The 24,746-nt window shown below is 45.2% G+C and overlaps 1 protein-coding gene across 2 annotated transcripts in view; it reads left to right on the top strand.

Moving 5' to 3' along the window:
- Positions 1-13,000: 13,000 nt before the first annotated feature.
- Positions 13,001-24,746, top strand: part of TBC1D8 (TBC1 domain family member 8) — a 106,812-nt gene continuing 95,066 nt past the window's right edge. For both annotated transcript variants that reach the window (XM_063078109.1, XM_063078110.1), the window contains exon 1: positions 13,001-13,272. In XM_063078109.1, coding sequence (XP_062934179.1) covers positions 13,146-13,272 — 127 coding nt within the window. In that variant the 5' untranslated portion in view covers positions 13,001-13,145. The remainder of the gene's footprint in view (positions 13,273-24,746) is intronic.

Raw genomic sequence — 24,746 nt, forward strand, 5'->3', positions numbered from 1 at the left:
TGCAGCACTTTTTACAATAGCCAAGAGTTGGAACCAGCCGAAATGTCCATCATCGGATGAGTGGATATGGAAAATGTGGTATATCTACACAGTGGAATACTACTCAGCTATAAAAACGAATGAAATACTGCCATTTGCAACACCATGGATGGACCTTGAGAGAATTATATTAAGTGAAACGAGTCAGGCACAGAAAGAGAAATACCACATGTTCTCACTTATTGGTGGGAGCTAAAAATAAATAAATAAAATCACACAAAGTATCAGCAGTGGCTGCTAGGTGACTGACCCCTGTGAGGACAAGCCATGTGGCAGGAATTATGGGAATTGGGACATGAGGAAGAGGTACTCTTTTGTATGTCACAGGATACTTCCCCTTAGCCAGTTCAGGCAATGACAAGGCTGATGCCTTGGCTAAGGTAAGATGGCTAGAGAGAGCCCCAGCTGCTGATGTAGCCCAGTGGTTACATAGACAAATGCAGCCTGCTGGCAGCAAAACCATGTGGATGGCGGCTCAGAGGTGGGCCCTGCCTATAAAATGGGAAGATGTAGTAAATGCATGTCATGTTTGTCCAGTCTGTGCTCAAGAGAGTCCACATCCCCGATAGGTGCCACATACTGATGGGCAGATAACTTAAGGAAGGGTGCCCTTGGCTTGATAGCAAGTGGATTTTGTGGGGCCGCTTCCCACATCAGAGAATTTCAGTATATTTTCACTGCCATTGATATGGCTACAGGACTTCTGTTTGTGTGGCCCTGTAAAGCCCCAGACCAGGTAAACACTATTAAGGCATTAAATAGCCTTATGGCCATGTATGGTCAGCTCCTGGTCGTAGACAGTGATAGTGGAACTCACTTTACTGGACATGAAATACAGAAGTGGGCTTCCCAGTTGTCTATTCACTGGAAATTACATGTACCACATCATCTGTAGTGGATTGAATTATGTCCCCGCCAAACTCCCTGAGGCTTGAATTGTGTCCCCCAAGTTTTATGTATTAGACACTTAGCTCCCACTGGACTATTAAGAGGGTGGGAAATCCTATTATGGTAATTGAAAGGTGGAGCCTTGAAGAGGTGATTGGATTGTAGGACCGTGCAGTAGTGAATGGATTAAAAATGGTGGTCAGGGTCAGGGGTGTGGTTCTGAGGGCTTTAAAAGAAGAGAAGAGTCTCTCTCTCTCTCTCTCTCTCTTCCTCTTCTCCCTCCCTCCCTACCTCTCTCTCCCTCCCTCCTTCCACCATCTTGCAATATGAGACCCCTGGGTCACTCTCACCACCACCAGATGGACTTCAGACTTCCCAGCCTCAGAAACTGTAAGCAATGAATTTCATTTCCTTTATAAATTACCCAGTTCCAAATAGTTTGTTATAAGGAATGGAAACAGACTAATACATCATCCTCAAGCAGCAGAAATGATTGCACAGTACAATGGTCTTCTGAAAAGGGGACTCAGGCTATCCGCCCAACGCCTGTCCATGAAGGGGTGGATGCGGCAGTTATGGCCAACAGTCAGAATCTTGAATGAGAGACCACCCTGCAAGGATGGGCCCTCTCCAGTGGAGGCTCTGTTGCATAGAGCCACAGCACCTGTTCCTGCAACCATTCTTTCCAGGATGGTAAGCTGGCATGTATTGTGCCAGAGGGACAAGAACTCCCTCTATTGGTGCCAATAACTTTTTTGTCTTTTTGCCCACAGTCTTGTGGCTGCCAGCACTGTAGTTGACTGGACACACACATAATGCACCAAGTTCCCTACCCGTGTGGCTGCAGGATTTTCGTGGGAGATCATCCCAATGATGACTGACAACTGGAACTGGCCTGAACAGAATGTCATGTGTTTATCCCTGACTATCATCATAATGTTACTCAGGCTTTGCAGCAGCTAACCAGTGAGATCCATGCTGTGCAAGAAATGACTGGAGTCCCCCTCCAGGAATGGTGGGCCAATATGTTGTCCTCCTGGAGGTGGGTGTTAGCTATACTGGGAGGAAACATTTTGGTGGCATGCTGCTGCAGCCTATATTGCTGTTGTCGCCTATGGATGCAAGGGTCAGCCATCCTCGCTAAGGGAACCTTGCAGATTGTACAGCAAGAGAGCCTGAAGGGGTGGGGTGTAAGGAAAATGGTGTCAGGCCCCCTCGCCTCATATCCGGCTGTGTATGATTCAGCACATCCATTGTAAACAAGTTACATAAGAGCAGAGTTAGTGCGCATGTGCGCCCATGTACCCCTTGGCTCCTTGCCCCTATTGTGTGCTTTCGGTATATAAGCTTCAAACTGCTGGTGGTGGAGCTCAGGTCTGAAATAAAGCATGTCAACTTTGCCAGCGACTACCCGATTTTTCTTTCATTTACCTGACTCATGACCTGCACAGGACGGGGTAGAGGGATCTGTGACCCAGCCCGACAGGGTCCCTTTGACTCTCTCCTGTGTTGAGTCCTCCCTCCCTTTTTTTTGATTTACTCCCTCATCTTACATCCTTCAGTATTTCCTGAGAAAGTACATTTGGCAAGTAAAGTTTTTGAAATATCTGAAAATGTCTTTATTCCACCCTCATACTTGATTAATAATGTGGCTGGGTATAGAATTTCTAGTTTAAAATGATTCTCCCTCATAGTTGTCAAGGTTTTGCTTCATCATCTTCTAGCTTTGGTGTTCTACGGAGAAGTGTAATACTGATGTGATCCTAATCCTTTGTGATCTTTTTCCTCTCTTTGGAAGGGTTTAGGACCTTCTGTTTATCCGGGTGCTCTGAAATAGCGTGATGGTGTCCCTTGCATGGGTCTTTTTTTGTTCATTGGGCTGTATCCTCAAACTAGGTCCTGAAATTTTATCTTTCATTGAAAGTGGGCTCTTGCAATGTGGAGACTCATTTCCTCTAGCTTTGGGAAATTGTCTTGTGGTTTTATGTTTGTTTTGTGTTTTAAATAATTTCCCCCCTCCCCGCCTTTTGTCTTCTTTCTTTACACACAGACTTCTCAGAGTCCACTCATTTAGACTGACCTCTCTGCTTTCCTACTTTCTGTTCCTTTGCTTTTGCTTTTCCTCATTTTTTTTTTTTCTTTTTTTTCTTTTCTGCTTCCTGGAAATTATCCTCAACCTCACCTTCCAGCCCTCCTATTGAACTTCTCATTTTGCAATTGTATTTTTTTTCATTTCATAGAGTCTTTCTGGTTCTCTGTCCCCGCCTCTTTTTTTTTTTTTTTTTTGGCTGCTGGCCAATACAGGGATCAGAACCCCTGACCGTGGTACTACCAACACCACGCTCTAACCAAATGAGCTAACTGGCCAGCCTTCAGTTCCTTGTTTTAATAGTCTTCTGCTCTAGTGTTATCGTGTAATATTTTACTCCTAGTTCTCTGAGGACTTTCATTACAGATTTATTTATTTTATTTTTTTGGCAGCTGGCCTATACAGGGATCAAACCCTTGACCTTGGTGTTATCAGCACCATGCTCTAACCAACTGAGCTAAACAGCTAGCTCTTGTTATAGATTTTTTTAAAGTTTTCTTCTGCTTCCTGAATTGTATCCATTTTTATTTTATTTTTCCATTATCTTCTGTTTCTTTATTTGTTTGGGTCTCTGTCTTTCATGAAAAGGCATTCTCCAAGTCTCCTGAGATACTCTGTGGTCCATTCATCTTTCAAACTGAATCACCAAAAAACAGTTGGAAGTTGTGTGCGCATGCATGGTGCTTGTTGATTGGTGACCCTCACTCTGGGGACAGGGTGCTGAGCTGGGTTTTTCACAGAGGAAGCCCCAAATGTCAGTATAAGTAGGTCATTTTTCTTGAACTAGGTACTTTCGCAACTTTCCTGATTATGCATGTGGGAGAAAGACCCTGAAGTGTTCTCTAAACTTTCAGCCAGCACTTCTTATTTTCATGCATATGTCTCAACCCTGCCTTTAGAGGAAACTGGGGAAATCAGAGCTAACTGTCAAGACACTCCTCAGCTCTGTGTGACTAAGGTCCTCCTGAGTCTCTGTAGATTTTTGCTCTATCTTCTAGAACATTTTGCATCCCATTCCAACTCCAAAATATTGTTGCTCTCTAGTCTGCTGTTTTCTGTCCTCCTGTTCTCTTCATCCTTGTGGGTTTATATCCTTTTAATCTCATTTACTATCTTTTTAAAAACTTATTTTAACATTTACTTGTTATTTACTATCATTTTAATGGAGTTTTAGAAGGGAAAAGAGATAAGTGCCTGCGTTCCACAAGCTTTATTTAACCTAAAGTCTTCTTCCCAATTTTTAAATTACTAAGTTAAATTCCACTAAGATAATCCAGTCTCAAATGCTCTTACTTACAAGTTCTAGGGGCATCAAGACTCTGTTTTCTCCATGTTCACTGTGTAGAGACCAAGAGAAAACTTCTCCTTCAAATCCTGAAGGTTCACTGAAAATCAAATGACAAAATGACAGATTAATAGGAGAAATGGCATAACAAATTTTATTTTAATGTACTGGGGGGGGCAGCTAGGAATGGAGAATCGCAATTTTATTTTAATGTGCATAGCATGGGAGAATCACAGGAGAGTGGCTGCCCCAAAACCACGTGTGGTACAGAAGCCTGTCCACCAGTCTTCACAGGAGAGAGGGAAGGTTGTATGTGGGGATGATAGGACTTAATGACCTTCAGGGCAAATGAGTGAGCCCAAAGGACAATGGCCTGGGATGAGGTTTCTCCAGCTCTGGGGGAGGCATTGTCAGAGGTGAAGGAAGTAAAGCACAGGCTGTCTGTTTCCCCCACCATCATTAAAATAGAACAATCAAAATTCATAGAGCTTCCTGGGCCTTTCACACAGGTTGTTCCATGTTTTCAGGCGTCTGATTGGGTTCAGGGCTCTTTTACAAAGCAAGTAATTAGTTTCAAAAGGTTCCAACTTGTATTTTCTTCAAAGATGTCCATGCTAAAAGCAATATAACTCAATGAGGTGATTGTTCATCAAAGGAAACTTAAGGAGAAAAATAAAGATTTAAAAGACACAGTGATATTGATCATAGCATTATAATTAATTATGTGAGCGCCAACTGTGAGACTCTAGGATTGCCGCTAGACACAAGGGACTATTGAGCAATTAAAATGCGGCTAGTGTGAATGAGAAACTGGATTTTATTTTTAAAAACATTCAATCCATTTAAATTTAAATCTGAGTAGCCACGTATGGCACTTTCAATGACTGAATTCTAACTAAGCCACAGACCCATGACTTGTGTAAGGAAGAGGGTGGTTGTTGTGTTATCTGTGATGTACTTTAAAATACTTTAGCCACATGTGTGTGTTAGTTGGGTTTAATCCACATTGTAGAGACAGCATCAGATACCCTAATCCTAACCATGAATACACAGTCCGTGGGTGGTTAGGGCACATGTCTTCAAATACCTACACTCTAGCTGTCTTTGTGAATTAGCCTAATGGATGTTAGAAGAGTGACTTAATCAGTGAGATTCATTGTGTTCGAGAATGTAAGCTGGCTAAAATTTAGCAAGACCTTTGCCTCTCACCACCCGGAATGGCATCTAAGGCCTGACCTAAATGGTCCTACCTCCAGCTTCCCACTCAGAGGAGTCTGGTTGCCTGACACAACCAGGTGTTTTTGACCTGAGTTAACATTTAATGCAAGATATGGTCAGAGACCTGAGACTGCAGTAGTCTGTGGGACGGATGTAGGACTGTATTGTGCTTTCTTTCTAATGAATGTTTAATGGATCTATGAATGTGCAGCAAAATTGGTTCTCTGACTTGCTTCCATTTTAACAAATTATCTCTCTTGGTGTATTGGGGACATGTGGGAGGACCTACGACCTCACCTATCTCAAACTGGTGGTGGCTACTGACACTTCCCATAAAGAACCTAATAGTTACACATAGCCAAATTGACTAAGGCCTGTTTGCAATAGCAGCTCAATGTGGATAGGTCCTTATTCATGACTTACTGCCCTTCTTTCCTGGGTGCTCACTTCTTACTGTGCTTGGGAGAATGCGGGGGTGGATCCTTCAGGCTTCATGATCTAAAAGCAATTTCAGAATTACAGGCGGAGGTGAGACTTGTCACAGCTGTGCCTGGGGTTAGGGTTGGAATAACCCAGATGTGATTTTTTTGTTTTTTTTAAAGATGACCGGCAAGGGGATCTCAACTTTTGGCTTGGTGTTGTCAGCACCACGCTCACCCAAGTGAGCGGTGATTTTAACAGCTGCTCTTTAGGAGATGTATGATAGTCCCTTCATCTGCCATTTGCTTTCTGTAATTTCAGTTTCCTGTGGTACAGTACAATAAGATTTCGAGGGTGGGGGAGAGAGGGAGAGACCACATTCACATAACATTTTTGTTACAGTATATTGTTACAATTGTTCTATTTTATTAGTTATTGTTGTTAATCTCTGACTGTGCCTAATTTATAAATTAAACTTTATTATAGGTATGTGTATATAGGAAAAAACACAATATACAGAGGGTTCAGTACTATCCACACTTTCAGACATGCACTGGGGGTCTTGGAAAGCATCCCGTGTGGATAAGGGGACTACTGCACGTAGGACAGGACTGTAGGTGTGTGGCCTTGGTTACTTCATGTCAGCCTTATAATATCTCAGTGCAGCACATATGTCCTGGTGAAAAACTGAAATTGTAAGAGGTTAAGGGACTTGCCTGTGGTCGCACAACTAGGGACTAGGGAAAGCAGAATTTTGAATCCAGGTCTGCCTTCTTTGAAGCCCACGTTATTTGGATGATGGCTCTAATCTCTACTGAAAGTAAAGTTAAGGGGGAAAAAAGTTTTACACTTTTCTTCTGCGAATAAGACTGAAACCAACTTAAAGTGGCATTCATAGAAAAGGCATTGATTTGGGATTCAGAAAAGAGGAGGGCAAATCCCGTCACCTATTGGACACGTGATATTGGTAAGTTACTAAACCTTTTTGTGGGCCTGAGTTTTCTCATTTGTAAAATGGGACTAATTTTACTTTTCTTTTAAATGTATTGTGAGAAATAAGTGAGATACCTTTTGAAAATACAACAAGCACAGTTCTTAGTGCGTAGTAGTCTTCTATCAGTGTCCTTTTCCCCTGGGGGAATGTCCCCCGAGTGAGATGTGAAGCCAGGAACTGAGATTTATTCTTTTTTGAATCCCAGGAACTCTCACAGTGCTAGCCTGTTCAACATACTCAACGAATGTTTCTTGACTTAATTAATCCCTTAAATTTCTGGGCTGCTTGTGCCTGATTCTGAGAAGAGTCTTGAGCCCACTGGATGGAAGGCCCTGTGACAGGGCACACACGGAGGGCCCCGCTCTGCCTGTCACCTTACACACGAGCTGTCAGGAGCAGGACGAGAACCTACACCCTGGGCCGCTAGTCTGTCCTTCACAGCATTCATGTTATTATGGGAAACATAAGTCATGATTTGGAGAAGTAATAAAGCTAGAAACGTGAGCCAAAAGTCAAGTCAACTAGGAGAACTTGAAAGTAGTTTTTAAAAGGAAATCAATAATTTCAAAAGCATATATTGTTTTAAAGATTAAAAAATTAAATCAATAAAAAAACAAAAACAACTTTTAGTAGCTAACTGGAAACCAAAGGAAGCTTTGTAGGTAACACAAGTGACAATTCTAGTGAGAACTGGGGCTGGGTGGTTAGCTCATTTGGTTAGAGCTAACCAGCCTTCTAACACCAAGGTCGTGGTTTCAGATCCCTGCACTGGCCAGCTGTAAAAAATAAAAAAAAAGTAAATAAAGAAATCGGAAGAACTAAGGAGTATTAATTATGAGTAAAAGCCAGAAATGTCTTAAGATTTCTTTCTTGCCTTGGGTCTAACATCCTCAGACTATTCGGGTTTTCTTTCCAATTTCTCTCCCCTCTCCATTTCCCCTGCTCTGCACATGTGAAGGGAAGGGCAAGGGGCAGGAGATGATGTCTGGAGGGGGCTAAGGTGGGCAGGCTGGGCCGCTGTGGCAGGGACCTTAGTTGGGACCTGGGTCCGGAGAGAGTCCCGGACCAGTGCCAGCCTCAAGTGGAGTTGATGGTCACACGGGCAGACGCAACAGTCACACGAGCACAGGCAACAGTCACATGAGTGGGCGTGATGGTCACAGAAACGGAGGCGATGGTCACACAAGTGGACGTGGACGTGCGGGTTCACCCTCTCCTGGAGAAGAGATTTGTTGATATTTCTCATATGTCCCAGCCCCAGTTCAGCCAGTTACCTGCCCGCTCAGTTCACATCAGCACAAGCAGGTAGGGTCATAAAGTTGTAAACAAGTGGTGTGTTTTCATCTCTGAATGTTTGTCATCCACACAGGGTATGTGTGCACCTGTTTTCCTATAATCTTCCTCAGAGTGCTGAGCGGATAGCCACGGGGGGGAAGTGTCACTGGGGATCAGGGGCTGTCTGGGGAGAGACGTGTCCTAGACCAGGCCTGTTTCTCTAGATGTGCTTTGCCAGGGTCTCAGCTAAAAAACTACCATCTTTTCTTGGGGCCAGGGTGTATATTTTGTGAGGTATTTGTATCCTGGGTAGGAGAGCAAAGGTATCTTTGAAGGTCCTTTTCTCCTAATTTAGTACTCCTTTTTTCGTTTTTTAACTATAACAAAGTAATTTCAGCATCCTGCCTTCATGTCCCCCTTCTTCATACTGCTAAAGTATAATTTTCAAAGAGTTGAAAGCATGACTGCCATTGTAAATATAAAATGAACATGGATTAAAAATTTTATTCAAATCGTTCATTAGTGAGAGAACCAGTAAGGTGTTAAGACTAGTTCAAAGGAGAATTTGAACAGATACTAGGCATAGATGGGAATATTAGCAAAGAATGCTGATATGAATCTGTTAACAGATGCAGAACTGATCACTATTCTGTAGTGATATCTCTGTGGACCAAAGATTTTTTGCATTGCTTTGGACAAGAATCATTTGCATAATTACCCATTTTCTACAAGTTACATTTAAAAGTGTTCAGTGATTTCTGGTATATTCACAGTATACTCATAAATATCGTCACATTTTCCAAAACATTTTATCACCCCAATGTGAGGGTCCTTCAAAAAGTTCGTGGAAAAATAGAATTAAAAGATAGTACAAATCTTTCCACGAACTTTTTGAAGTACTTGCACATATAACACATTCAATCATGAATTCCGGATGAATGATAAATATTCATAAATTTTGCTGAATCTAACCTCATTTTGTCCTCCTTGGTCTAACAGTCTAGAATCTGTTCTCATACACGATCCCCAGCTTTTCCCCAATGCATTGTGGCAAGATTTTCCAACTCCCTTGGTGTATAATCTATTTCTACCCCTTCCCTGGCCAACCTTGCAGTTCTCCTTCTGGGTTCTGTGGGGAGGTGATGCTTGTTAAGGTCCCGAAGTCACTGAGGTGCCGTGAGGGTAAGTGTTGAGGAGATAGCCAGTCCACATGGGAGACCAAGGCCCCGGTGAAGCCTTGAAAGGTCTTCATGTAAGTGGAGGCTACTTTCTCACGCGGGGGGGAGGGGCTGCTTCTGCAGGCAACGGAGCTTGAGGTTTGGGGGTTCAGCTTTGTCTGTGTCTGTCCAGATGTTCCCGTCACAAGACTATGGCCCTATTCCTTCCCAATCAGTGTCCTAATCTTCCCAAGGAACTTGCTGAGGTTGAGCCCTTAACCTTTGTAACAATTCTGTAATTGCATAATTACATTTAGGATCTGGAGATGAACGTTGTCTGTCCTGTGGCTACACCACATAGGGATTCTTTGAGTTTTACCATATCTGTACCTTGAGATGGGAATTTAATACTTTGTTGTTTTGTTTGTAAACTTTTCAGGGATTAGAAACAGCCCTCTCACTCTACAATCTTTGTAATTTTCACTGTTACCATAGCAATCAAGTACCACAGCAGCAAGAACTCCCAAAGCCTTGTCCTCCAACTGCCCCTCCTGCCATCACCAGTACTAATCTGAGTAATCCGGTGGCTGCTGTGTGCTACGGGGATGACCAGCATCCCTTTCGTTTCCTACGCAGGCGCAAATACGGGAACGACCCAGCCAGAATCCCATATTGAGGATCCATGTTTCCTGGGGTCACTCCTGGTATCAGTCAGGGTCCTGGAGAAACAGAATCTATCTTAGCACGGTTGAGGAGACGTGCTGCTGAACAGTTGTGGGCAGGATTAGGGTAGCAACTGTATTCGCTTGCCTAGGACGGCCATAACAAAGTACCACACACTAGGGAGCTTAAGCAACAAATGGACTGTCTCAGTTCTGGAGGCTAGAAGTCAGAGATCAGGTGTGGGTAGAGCTGTCTCCTTCTGTGGGTGCTAGGGAAAGTTTTGCTCTGTGCTTCTCTCTCAGTTTGTGGCAGTTCCTCGGCTTGTAGCAGCATCATTCTTCACATGATCTTTTCTCTGTGTGTCTGTCTGTCTGACCTTGAGCAAGATACAATTTTTTTTTTTTTTTTTTTTAAAGATGACCGGTAAGGGGATCTCAACCCTTGGCTTGGTGTTGTCAGCACCACACTCAGCCAGTGAGCCAACCGGGCATCCCTATATAGGACCCGAACCCATGGCCGTGGTGCTATCAGCACCGCACTCTCCCGAGTAAGCCATGGGCCGGCCCTGAATTTCCCTTTTTTGTAAGTCATTAGGGTCTACCCTAATAACTTCTTCTTAACTAATTACATCTGCAATTACCCTATTTCCAAATAAGGTCACATTTTGAGGTATTGGGGGTTATGACTTCAACATAGGAACTTGGGGGGGCACAATTTAACCCATAACACAATCAAGGGGTTGATGAGCACCAGAGATGACAGTAGGAAGTTGTTAGCACCGTGTTGGATATTCTCCATCAACCCTTCCGGATGCCCTCTCCAACCTTCTCCACGGGCTCTGTGCCTAGGGGACCAACCTCCGCAGGCTGCACGCCCAGCTCCCTTGCCTTCTATGGGCTTCTACTTGACTTGACCCATGAGAGGCACAGGTCAGAGCCTCAGGGGTCAGGGCCCAGTACCCCATCGTACCGTTCCCGCCTTCTCCCCACTACTTTCCTACCTTTTTTCATGCTTCTGTCATATTTCATATTTGGCAGATGGGAGCTTAATAATGCTTCAAATATGAGTGAGCATGTGCATGGATTGTTTCAGGAACTTTGCACATTTGGTAATAACAGCTGACCTTCATTGAGTGCTGACTTTGTGCCGTAAGTGCTTAAATATGTTATACTCCGGCTAGTTCTTATAAGGGAGGTATGATTATCCCAATTTTATAGTTGAGTAAACTGAGTCTCACTGTCATTTGTATCTTGCTCAAGGTCAAGGTCGCACAGCTAACTAGCAGCAGTTGTGGGATTCCATCTAGGGCCATCAGCGTCCAGCGGCTGTCCTAAACCACAGTGTCATATGCAGTGATCCATTTGCCAGGCATGCCCTCCCCTATTTGACCTCCTGGCAAACCCGTATTCATTTTTCAAGCTCTGGTCAAGTAACAGCTGTTCTGTGTACCTCTCTCAATCCCTTCCCCCAGAACAGGCCATTCATTCTGTGCATCCTCACTGCCCCTGCGTACACTCCCTTATGATGCCCACTGTACTTTTCTGCGTCTATTTTCCCACCTGTGAGTTCTTTAGGGCAGGCCCATCTCCTAGTCATCTTTGCAATTCCAGGGCCTGGCAGCATTTCTGAGAGTGGGAGGTGCCAGTGAACGTTTCTGGAAGGAATATTTTCTTGCCATGCCTGACCACTCTGCATACCCCTGGGCACCTTGATGCCCCCGAATATAGCTGACTTCCTTCCTCAGTTTTATTCAGGGGATATTTGTCAAGTGGCTTGCCTGTCCTAGACCACCAGCTCCCCTGGCTCCTGGGTGGGTGGTCTGGTCTTCCCCCCACCTCGCCCCACAGGGTTCTTGTCTGCTAGGCCAGGTCGGGGTTTCTGAGCTGATCCCTTGTGATCCTCTGTAAACTGGTTCCTTGGCCTCCATGAAGGGGTTTCACACAGTCCCGGGGAGTCCTGTAGCACATTTACTCTACTTCTACTTTTCAGTTCCACCCTGGTTAACAGCCATATTTTGTCAGGGTTCCCTTTGTCAAAGCCTGAAGAACGTTTTGATGGGTGTTTTTCTTTTCTTCTTTTGCTAGGGTGTTGGATTTAACTGCCTCCTTGTGGAAATCGCTTGGAGGCACCCCCAGCCTGTTCAAGGGCAGCTACCATGTGTGTTTCTACAACAGCCTTGAAGAAATACTCATTTTTAAACGCTACCTCCACATTCCCTGTAGATTTTCTTCACCTAGTTCATATTTTCCAGTTTTTCACTGTCTCTTACAACACACGTGACTGGACTTATTTCTGGGTAAGGGGACTCACAAGAGTGGCTGTAATAGCAGTACCTTCTCTGCCCCTCCAAGGACGTCCAGAGTGTTGGGTGGGGTCTGATACCCGCCCCAGGTTCCCACAATGTCGCTGCCTCAGTCGGATCTTGTGAGATCATCAAAAACGTGCGCTAAGTATCAAACGATCCGAACATAAGTGTTTTAAGAATTTAATGCTACCTTCTGGTTATCTGGAAAATGTTTTTTTGTTATTTTAAACCCAAACACACTGGGTTTACAGGAGTGTGTTCTGTCTGTCCCCTCCAAGACAAACGCTGTAGGTTGGGCAACCTGCAGCCGCAAGAACAAGACGTCTTTTCCCTCGTCCTTCCCCACCTCGCGGGATGAGGTGGGGGGAGACGGCGCCTGCTCTCCGAGCTTCCCCCCCGGAGGGGCGGAGCGGGGCGAAGAGCCGCGGGGAGGAGGAGGGGAACCGGCAGCAGGACGGGACTTCCTCCCTCCACTCCGGAACTGCGCGCCCGAGCGGCTGGGACGCGGAAACCCGGGAGGCGCCGCGGGAGCCGGCGGGGTGGGGGCGGGGCCGGGGCGGTGGTGGGGGCGGGGCGGGGGCGTAGTGGGGGCGGGGCGGGGCGGGGCCGCGCGCGGGTTGCGGTGGGTTCGCGGCGCCGGCTGCGCCCGCTGAGCTCCCGGGACTCTGCGAACGCTGGGTCCCCGCCGGTCTGCGGTCCCCGCGCGCAGCCGCCGCCGCCGCCGCCGCCTCCTCCCGAGTGGGCTCAGCCCGGCGCGGCCGGCGGCTGGGGCGATGTGAGCCGGGGCCCGCGGGCGCGGCCGGACCGCCGCGATGTGGCTCAAGCCCGAGGAGGTGCTGCTGAAGAACGCCCTGAAGCTCTGGGTGACCCAGAAGAGCAGCTGCTACTTCATCCTGCAGCGGCGCCGCGGGCACGGCGAGGGGGGCGGCCGCCTCACCGGTAAGGGGCGCGCCGGGGAGGCCGGGCCCGCGGCCCCCAGCCCCGGGCTGCGTCTCAGGGGGCGATGTCACGCGGGACGCCGGGCCACGACGGCCCTGCCTCGGGCTTGTTTTCCTTTCTCTGCATTCCTCTCGCGGGCTCCCGTCGGGGCTGTGGCACAGGGACCCGCGGGCTCGTGCGTTGTTCCGAGCGGGGCAGGTGCCCTCGCCGCCGGGCCCGGCGCGCACCTGGAGGCTGGACTTGCCTCGGGAATCGAAGGAAAAACGCCGGCTGCAGCGCGACCGGAGAGAGTGGGGCCCCGGGGGAGCGCGGGCCGCTGTGCGGGGCCGGGTGACAGCGCGGGGCGCCGGGGCCGCCCCGGCTCGGCCATCTGGACGCGTCTGAGGCTCCAGGTGGTGTCGCGGCTGGGGACACGCAGTCAGCCCACGGCGGGGCGCAGCTCGGGAGGCCCCAGCGACCCAGGATCCTCCCCAGCTCAGGAGGGTGGGCACAGAGACGGTCGGGAGGGGAAACCGAGGCACTGCGAATCCCAAGCTCATAATCTTAGTAGCAAATTGAGCATGTCAGCCCCCACCTTCGAAGGAATGGTAGTTTCTTCTATCATTTTCTTCCAAGGAATGATATGGAAAAAATTCGAGCTCGTGAAGTTGATGAAAAATCAAGCATTCTTTTTCTAAAAGTTATGATCCTAAGCCCCTTGAAATCAAGGCCAGCTTGCATTAGCTGAGACACCTGTTCAAACAGGTCAATGGGAGAACAATTTATTAGCCTTTTTCAGTTGTTTTTAGGGGACCTATATGAAATTTTCTGGTTTTGGAAACTGAATAAAGGAACCTTACATCTCCTTTGTGTCACATCCCCTGTTCTAGGGAGAAGATAGATGCGGCAGAGGTCAAAGGACCAGGATTGGATCCTGGGGTTGATGTCCACTTGTTCTCTCTGGGGCCAGTCTGGGAAGGCCCTGCTGGGGTGGAGTCAGGTGGGGAAACGAATCAATACGCCCTGAAACAGCAGAACTAAGTGCACGGGGCGTTCCGTTTGCTGAACTTTAGCCTCGGAGAATGCTGGTAGTTGGATTTATTGCAGGAAAGAGGACTTCACTGAGACCCAAGGAGTGGGTGGGAGTTGGCAGGATTCTGGATAGAAGGGGCAGTGGATAGTTGAGGGTTCTGGATGAAAGGGGCGCTAGGCAGTTGAGGGTTCTGGATGGAAGGGGCGCTGGGCAGTTGAGGGTTCTGGATGGAAGGGGCGCTGGGCAGTTGAGGGTTCTAGATGGAAGGGGAGCTAGGCAGTTGAGGGTTCTGGATGGAAGGGGCGCTGGGCAGTTGAGGGTTCTGGATGGAAGGGGCGCTGGGCAGTTGAGGGTTCTAGATGGAAGGGGAGCTAGGCAGTTGAGGATTCTGGATGGAAGGGGCGCTGGGCAGTTGAGTGACCAGTGGTCTGGGTGAGCAGTGGGGACAGCATGTACAGTAGGCAGGTCTGCTCCAGGACCTGTTTTGAGCTTTGTGGAGGGAGTTAGTACAGGAGGCAGGAGGCCATTAGGCCTGTTGGACCTCAGAAGAGCTCACTGGTGCTTCATGCCCAGGCTCTCGGGAAATGGAGGTTGGTGGTGCCCTGCAAGGAGCATCAGAGGCTAAAAGGCTGGAGAGGGCCTTGTGCACCAGTTCTCTGAGGGTAGTGTATCTTAATTTGTGGTGCATTAAACAGGATTCCTTGTCTATAGTTGTCTTCAGTAGAGGGTGAGGATGGGGCTTGAAGATTTTTGAAGTGGGAAACATGAGGGCAGTTTGTCCTGCAAACACTTTCATTCATGCACTTAGTTCACTGCGCACTGTGTGTGATGCTGTCTGTGGTGGCTTTGGGAAAGAGTCCCAAGAGTGGTAGGTGAGGGCCTGCTGCCTTCAAGTTATTCACTGTCTGGCAGGGGACATGGGTCCAGACACATATGATGCCTGTTGAGCTTCAGACCCTCTTCCCTTCCAGAGAGTTTCTGACTCTGTTGTCCAGAGTCTATCTGTGATATGATCAACTCAAAATGATGTGGTCCCTGCCTGTTGATTCTACAACTATGCAGGTCTCATGTTGTCATTGTACCTGTGGTTCTGGCCTTCCTTGGTGTTTACTTTGGTTTGAACTTACTGTGAATGTGCAGAATTTTCTTATTCTTAAAGGCAAAAAGTTCAATCAAAAAAAGGGGGAAAAGCCCACAAAAAGACAGGGGACACTTTGCTTTATTTCTTGGAGACCTAGAGCTCTTGTTGATCATGAAAGGTTGACATGTCCTCTGCAGCTAGACACTTCACCTTCAAGCATTTAGCCAGCAAGCCAGTGGCACTTGTGGCGATTGAGCAACTGCGACTTAGCACATGCACTTGGGCTGGTCTTCATGGGGCCGCTTACAAGTATTGTTAAGTGAACACAGGTGGGACATAGAGGGCAGCTCTGTGTTGGTAGCAGTTTTCAGAAAATGTAAAATTCTAATCTGGTAGATGTTTTTTAGCGGTTTAAGAGTTTAAAACTTAGATTGAGTTTATTCATGAAAACAGCAGGGGCTAGTTAGACTGGCTGGTTAGACTCTTGTCTGGAGGGAAGCAAGTAGAGGTGGCTAAAAGGGATTGGAAATAAAATATAAGGGAGCAGTAACCAAAGAGTGTCTCTATTCTTTTATCGAGATGCTGAATTTGTTATTAGATAGTAGGAATTTAAACATATGAGATCTGACAGTTAAAGTAATCTGAATTGCCCAACCTCAGAAATATACGCTTTGGTTTCATTGAAGATTTTAATTTGTCCTCCTACTTACACAGACACACACGTGCGTGCACATGTGTACGTTTCCTGTACACATCTCCAGTTTTATTTTTCTCCATAACTCTTTCTCACTTTCTAACATGCAATATACTTGTGTATTTTCTTGTTTTCCCCTACTAAATTCCCTGTTCTGTGAAAGCAGATATTTTACCTATGATAGTGCCTAACATATAATATATGATCAGGAAACATTTGTAGGACGAATAGATGGATGAGTACACACATGAATGATGGATCCCACCACCTTTTCGGACTGAGGCCGAACTGATCTCCTGGAACATGAACATCCCCTGTCTCCTCTCAGCTTCCTGTGTACTTGGCAGTTGGGCCACTGCGGAAAGCTGGAGGCTGGTGGGTGGGAAACAGAGTCCTCCTCCTGTCTTTTTTGCATCTTCCTCTTTTGAGGGGGAAGGATCACGGCACTGACTTCTCAGTTGGCCAGAAAGGGCAGGCACAGATGTGGCCACTGTTACTACCTTCAGAAACCTATTTCAAAAAGGAAATCTTGGGCTCTGGGCAGCACTGGGAGGTGGCCACCTTTTCCTTAAGTTAGAACATGGTGTGGCTGAATTCAGTATTACAAGGTATTTTCAAAGCTCTTCTGACAGAAGTGATTTTGCTACTGTTATACAGTAGCAATGGAAAGGAAGTACAGTTATACAGTGTTCACTTGGATACAATCTTCTCCAGCCTGAGGGAATATTTCCTATAAAAGTTCAGTCTGCTGTGGGAGATCATGGAGTGGGAGAGGTTAGGATGTGAAAGGCAGTGGACAGAAGGAACCCCCATCCCTGTCGCTTCCCCAGGGTTCTCTGAGCACTTGAAGTGAGTGGGATAAACATTAACTCTAAAGACGAACTATCACTGCCCAGATGTGTTCCTTGGAAGGATTTTATTTTATTTTCCAGTGTTTTATTATGTGCATTCCTGTATAATCTTGCAATTCTTTTACCAAAGAGGCTGGCAGTTAAAAAGTTGTAATTCGAATGAACTATTGATGTTTTCTATTTTGCAAAATGCTTATGGAAGCCTTTTTTCCTGTCATTGCATTTGGAGTAGCCAGTAGCGATGGGTTAACCGATTCTGTAAACAGGGTCGAGGGAGGAAGTATGGTGTAGTGGAAAATAGTAGAAAATATGGGCTTCAGAGTCAAGATAAGTCTGTTAGTTGATTCTGGGCTGTGAGTCCTCAGTCTAGTTTATCCAGTTTCTTTGAGCCTGAGTTATAACTCAGCCATTACAGGGTCAGTAATGAAGCTCACTTTGGAGGGTTAGAAACCGTTTTCCACAGGGCTGTACCATTTTTCATTCCCTCCAGCAATGCACAAGGGTTCCGATTAAAGTAAGGGCTAGAATTAAAATAAACAGTATACATCAAGGGCTTAATTGTGCGTGGCACTTAGTACATTTGAAAAAAGAAAAGCAAACCAACATTTGAAAAAACTAAATCACAAGAGGGTTTCTGAGAATAAAGGTGTAAAAAAGTTTTCATTATAACGAAGGATATAAGAAACATTCATTTGTGTATGAGAAAGTGCAGCATTTAATTAGTGTAACTGAAAGATTAAATATTTAAATAGCAGCTTGGGCTAAATATTGCTCAAGCTTAAGGCGTGTTGTAGTATTTGGGTATAGGGCTTCTTTGACTGCATTAAATCCTGGTAAATAAAGGGAGCTCCACCTTGGTGTTCATGTGCCGAGTGTGAGTGCTGCCTCTGGAACGGTGTCTCAAAGACTGGGGGAGGCGAGACTGACCGTCTCACCATGTACATGGGGTCACAGGCTTGCTTAGAATGACTCTGTCGGAAGTTTGGAAACTGGTGAAGTTCAGCGTGGGCGTTGCCTTTCTTGGCTAGTCTCTCTGACATTGGCTGGAGTCCTGCTCAGGTAGCTGAATTTGTTGGTGGATTTCATCACCACCAACAATGAAGATCTTTGACTCAGAAGGGCAGCCTGTTGGACTGTGTAGACATTCTAGATGTTGGCTTTAGAGTCTTCTATGCTTTGGTCTTGTTTCCCAAAAGCCCACTAAGGAAGAAACCACAAATAAAGGAAGTAGTTTGACTTTGGGAGAATGGATCTGAAGAATTAGGTAAGATAACGGGTACATTTTTAAGGGCTGATAAATAAAAACTTTGAGATTTCCAAGAATTGCATATAATGAGAGCATCATAAGGGCAATGTATTTGTAATTAGATAATTGAACAAGGCATGGACTGTGTCACTCCAGGATATAAATGTGAGATATAATTGTGTGGGTGGTGGGTAGTGGAGGCTGGCCATTTTAGCCTAACTGCAACTCCTTAGGAAGGGCTGAAAATGATTGAGAGGCTGGTAGCTTTTAAGGAATTCACTTACTAGCAGTGAAGGGATAAGGATTTTATGATTTTGACTTCACATCATGGCAGCATTGCACAAATGAGGAATTTATTTAAAATGAAAGTTATAAATCTGATAATATTTCTGGCACAGAGTTTTCCCCATTTTTTAAAAACACTTGCGTCAGTTGTGTTGATGTGCTCAGTCCTGAGTGTATTTCATTCGCTCCTTGGGGTTGCATGAGGTACTCCTGCACCACCTGTCAGCAGCTTCTCCTCCACCTTCTTTCTGCTCTTAAGCACAGACTCTGCAGCATGTCGGGCACTTTTCTGTCCCAGAATCTTCTCCAGCTGCCTCCTCTTCTCTCCCTGCAGGGCTCAGCCTGAGCTCCACTTCCTGCAGATTTTGTACCTGACCCCTCTACTCCCTGACAACAGGCCACCTGATCCTCTTGTCCTGCGCTTCACTTTTCTTTTATAGCACCCACCACTGTTTGTCACCATGGGCTCTTTGTGGCTTTATTTCTTTAGAGCAAACCAAACCGTGAACTTCAGGAGGGAGGTGCCAGGTTCTTGTCCCTGGAGCTCTCTTGATAAATATTTATTGAATCCACAGATGGCCAAATAGAATGCATAGATGTGAGCCTATGTGGTTAAGAAATGTTTTGCATCATCCTGGAAATGGAAATTATGCAGAACATAGGAGTAAATAATAGAGAGTTGTTCATAACTCTTTCTAACACCAGTGCTGCAAGCTATAGGGACTGAGGGACTAGCAGTAGTCGTCAGCTGTGCCAGCCCAGCTGTTAGAGCTGCCCTTTGGTAACTTGTATGTAAATGACTCCATACAGCACCAGAACAATTTCCCCAGGACACCACCAGTGAAGTAACACAGCTCTATGAATTTAAATCAGTCATATTCTTGGACATTTGGTGGGTCTGTCGTTCCACCTGATTTCATTATTTTTTTGCTTCCTGCTTTTTACTTAAAAGAAAAAGGAAAGAAAAATCAACAAAATCAATAACAATAAAATTAACAGCCCCTTAATAAGGTACTGCATGTTGTGGTCGGTTTTTGATGTGAAATCTTCTAAGAGCATAAGAGTATATAAAGTGTAAGAAATAGAATGAATTCTATATATGCACTGTCTGTTACTAAAAATATAGAATATTTCCGATGCCTGAGAGACCACTTCTTTGTTTTCCTGATTATATTTTCTTCCCTCCCTTGTGGGAACCACTGTCCTGAATTATGTGTTAATTCTGCCTTGCTTTTTCTTTATATTTTTAACACATTTATATGTACCCCTAATCGATGCATTGTTTTGTTTTGTGTGTTTTTGTATCTTTGTACAAGGGAAATTATCCATACTTTATGTATTGTTTTTGCTGCTTGATCACTCTCTCTCACCCTGCCCAGTGTTGTTTCTTTTTTTTTTTTTTTTTCGTGACCGGCACTCAGCCAGTGAGTGCACCGGCCATTCCTATATAGGATCCCAACCCGTGGTGGGAGCGTCGCCGTGCTCCCAGTGCCGCACTCTCCCGAGTGCGCCACAGGCTCGGCCCCCAGTGTTGTTTCTTTAACATGGAACCATGTTGATGCACGTAGCCATAGTTCATTCATTTTTGTTGATGTGTAGTAATCCATTGAATGAATATACCATTATTTTTTTTATTCATTCTTGCGTCAGTGGATATTTGGATTCTAGTTTTTGTTTTCGCTATTACAAATAATGCTGCTATGAACATATTTGTATAGTGTCTACCCATGAAAATGTCTCTGTAGAGAATGATATGTCTGTGAGTGACCTTGTGAGCTGCAGCCAGCCAGATGGGCGGGGTTATGCTGTGGTAACAAACACCCCAACACATGAATTTACTTCTCCCTCAAGTTGTATATACAGGGTGGGCCAACAGGGGTCTCAAGGTGGGGGCTCAAAGGCAGGTGGGTGGAGGCTCCATTCTCTATCTCCTTCTGGCTCTTAGAGCTTCCTTTCTGTTTACCTGACGTTGGCCACAGCAAGTTACACAGCTCTGTGTAACCTCAGAGCCTTGAGGACGTGCCATCCTCTTATGTGCCGGGAAGGAGAAGAGAACTGGAACATTTGTGAATAGCCATAACAGTGGGTTGTAGGGATGTGCATTTTCAACCTTTCTAGAAAATTCCAAATTGTTTTCTAAAGTGATTGTATGGATTTATATTTCTGGCAGCACTGTATAAAAATTCCCACAGTGGTACATCTCTGCTGATACTTGTAGAGATGTTATTTTTTGCCAATCTGGTAGGTATTAAAATAGTATTTCAGAACCACTGAGATGCCATTTATCTTTAATACTAATAAGTATGAGAAAGTTTTTATGTGTTTATAAGTATTTGTTTTTCCTTCTGAGAAATATTTGTGTCTTTTGCCCATTTTTTTCTGTTGGGTTATATGTCTTTTTCTTATTTATTTTTTCTTCAGGACCTCTGTGTTGTGTGTGTGTGTGTGTGTGTGTGTGTGTGTGTGTGTGTGTGTGTGTGTGTGTGTGTGTGATGTATTCTTTTTCAATTTTATATATTAAAAAAATCTCATACAGTGATCTGGCCTTTTATGCTCATTATGGATCTTCTGAAGAACAAGTGTTCTTAATTTTCATGCAGTCAGATGTATCAGTCTTTTTCCTTAAGAACTTGTACTTTTTGTTACTTTTTTAAAAAAAATATTTATTTTATTATTTTTTTAAATTTTATTTTGTCGATATACATTGTGGTTGATTATTGTTGACCCTTACCAAATTTTTTTGTTACTTTTTTATGAAGAGATCCTTACTTACTTAGAAAGGATTCTCCAAGGTGATGGTGAAGGGAGATCCTGGATGACAGTGGAACTCGCCTCTCCTCACCCCTGCCAGTCTATAGTTGAGCAGGCTGCAGGACAGCTTCTAGGAGAAGAGAAAGTGACCACATAATGTGTTTGCACATGTTGAAAGAAGATCTGCACACCAGGGGAGAATTTGTGGACAGATCATTGATACAAAGAAAGCTAAATAAGCCAGAAGTTCCAGAGTAGTTGTTAACTCCAGGGAAAACAAAAAGTTGTACAGGACAGGAAAAGTTTCATAGTTTTACTACAAAGCTGAGCTCTTACTAATATTTATATAGTTATAATAATGGAAGTATTGACTTATGATCTAACCAAAATTGTTGCATAACTAAGGCATGAGTGGTCAACAAGAGAACTAAATCCTCCACTTGTGAAAGTTGACAGCTAATGCGTACACTAAAAATTCAAGAAGTGGTCTATAGACGTGTTATTTAGAGATGTGAAGGTGAATATAAAAAGAACTGGAGGAGATTACCCTTGGGAAGATGGGAAGTGAGTGTAGAGAGGGGTGAGGGGACTGTTGTGTTTCTCATGAGCCTTGTAGAATTATATGCTTGTTTATATGCACCTAGAACTTTGGTAAAATATAGAGAGGATATGATGTTTGGAAGAGTTTGGCATTTTTCCTGGTTAGCAGCTCTATATGGGTATGTTAGTCAGTTTTCTGTTGCTTATGACAGAATACCTGCAACTGGGTAACTCATGAAGAAACAATTTAATTTTTACAGTTTTGGAAGCTGGGAAGTCCGTGGTCCAAGGGGCACGTCTGGTGAGGGACTTCTTCATGGTGGGGACTCTCTTCAGAGCCTCAAGGCAGCACAGGAGGTCACATGGTGAGAGCTGAGCAGGAACAAGTCCCCATGCTTCCTTCCTCTTCTTATAAAGCCACCAGTGTACTCCTGATAACCCATTAAACCTTTAACCCATTTATCTATGAATGGATTGATCCATTCATGAGGACAGAACCCTTACAATCCAAATTACCTCCTTAAGGTCACACCTCTCAACACTGCCACATTGGGGATCAAGCTTCCCCATGAGCTCTAGAGGGGACAGACCCTCAGACCACAGCACTGGGTAGTGGAGGTCAGGAGGACGCTGAAGCAGTGCTCCACCATCGTCCCTGGACCACGCTCTCCCTGGGCACCTGCGCCTCAGCTGTTTGTCCTTTCAGTGCACTATATTTAGCCTTCAAAATGTCTAGCAGGCGAGGGTGTGTCTTTTCACAGAGGCTTCAAACTATTTTCGGATATGCATCTCATTTAGTCAGGTACTTTTATTTGAAATTAAAAGATATCTATTCTGAAATTTGTTTTTCCTCTCTAGAGAGGAAATCAGTTAAGAGTTATAAGTTCATGATCTTTGTTTCCCAACCTCAGAGATGTGTTTCTGTGACCATGACCTGCTCCTTCTGGGGTCTCAGTTTCTTAATTTGCAAAACAATAGCATAATAATACAAAAATAACAAAAACAGTTTTCGCTTTGTAGAAGATTTTATGCTTCAAACTGTTATGTTTCCCAGATATATTGGCTAAACTGAGTTAATTACTTCTAACTAAAGAGTAAGAAAAAAACCCAAAGAGCATTTCGTTCAGCAGTGCCAGCCTTGTGCTCTTGCAAAGCTTACAGTCTGGAGAGGTGGAGGTGGTGTTGGCAGGGGTGGGGTGATATTAAACCACGAAATTCTCAACTATAAATGGCGATGAGTGTGGGGGATTCGAAAGAGAATAAAAAGGAAACTAATTTAGGTTGGAGCATCAGGGAGTGAGTGTGTCTCTGAGGACCTGTGATTCAGCTGGGACCTTCAGGGTGCACAGGATGGTGTTAGCTGGGTGAAAAGTTGGGGAAAGAGCCTTCTGAGGAAATGGCATGTGCAAAGGCCCTGAGGCCTCTGAGAGTCCATTTTGGACAAGTTAAGTTTGAGATGCCTGGGAGTTGTCTAGTAAGACCTGTAGGGAGGAAACCGCAGAAGGGATTGAGGGCAGGAAATCAGCAGACTGTCATTTCCCTGGAGCTGAGAGAAAGTATATATGGGAAGGAGGAAGAGATCCACTCTGCAGTATGGTATGGAGAAGGCTAGTGAGACGTTGGCGACCTGGGTGAGAGCAGTGCGGGTGCAGGGCGACATGGGCAGGAGTGGACTGAAGACCGAACGGGCGGTGAGGAGATAGGTGTGGCATGGGAAGGCAGCTCTCTCAAGGTAGGATGTGGTGGTGGTTTTTGTCTTGGTTACAAATGTTTGTGAACAAGTAGAGTACTGTTGAATGCTGGATCTGCAGGTGTTGTGGACTTGCGGAAGAGCTGCTGGGCCTTGAGAGGGGCCAGAGGTTGGGTCTGAGTAGGCCCAGCGAGCAGATAAGGCGTCCAGGTGAGGGGTACCTCAGGAGCTATTTTCCAAGGAATTTTGTTTTAGAAATGAGGTTAAATACTCAGTAGTGAAAAAAAACTGCCTCAAAGAATCTGACTACCTGTGACAAAATAAATACATATTTTGTTTCTGCCCCTGGTTCCTGGCACAGAGCTCCTAATGTAATACAATAAATATTTATTTGGTCCTTGCCCCCCCCCTAGTTCCTGATGCAGAGCTATTAAAACCCTTGTAATTTCCTGAGTGACATGCATGCTCAGAGCATCTTTTGTTCTAGTATTTGGTCTCTAACCTCAGTTCCTGGCACAGAGCTCTTAAATCCTTGGAATTTCCTGGGTGATAGGAACTTTTTTTGTTCTAATGAGGAGACTTTTGGTGGACTCCTGGATGGGGCTGGTCATCAGAAAGACCAAGCCATGATTACAAGCTTGGAACTCACGCCTCGCCCCCGATTCTCTTGGGAGGAGAGAGGTGCTTTAGATTGTTGCTTATCTGATGAAGTCTCCATAAAAATCCCTGAACTATGGAGTTCAGAGAGCTTCCAGGTTGGTGAACACATCCACATGCTGGGAGTGGTGCGCCCCAGCTCCACAGGGACAGAAGATGCTGTGCTGGGGACCCTTCGGGACCTTGTCCTATATATCTCTTCACCTGGCTGTTCATCTCTCTCCTTCATATCTTTTATAATAAACCAATAAACAAAAGTCAGTGTTTCTCTGAATTCTGTGAGCAAATTATCAAACACGAGGAGGGGATTGTGGGAACCCTTGATTTATAACCGGTTGGTTAGAAGGACAGGTTACAATCTGAGATTTGCGATTGGCATCTGAAGTGGGGACTGAGTCTTGTGGGACTGAGCCCTTAACCTCTGGGGTCTGCACTGATTCCATGTAGTGTCTGAATTGAATTGTAGGACACCCAGCAGTGCCTGGAGAGTTGGAGAACTGGTTGGTGTGGGAAAACCCCCACACATCTGGTGTCAGGAGTGTCGCGAGTAGTAGAATAAGATTGTTTTTTCTTTAGCACCAAAAGAATTAACTGATTTAAATGGGATCCAAGGATGTTCGATTAACACTGGGCAGTGATTGTTTCACCTGGCAAAAGCGATTCTTTG

The sequence above is a fragment of the Cynocephalus volans genome, chromosome 14 (assembly GCF_027409185.1).
Source record: "Cynocephalus volans isolate mCynVol1 chromosome 14, mCynVol1.pri, whole genome shotgun sequence".
Lineage (NCBI taxonomy): Eukaryota > Metazoa > Chordata > Mammalia > Dermoptera > Cynocephalidae > Cynocephalus > Cynocephalus volans.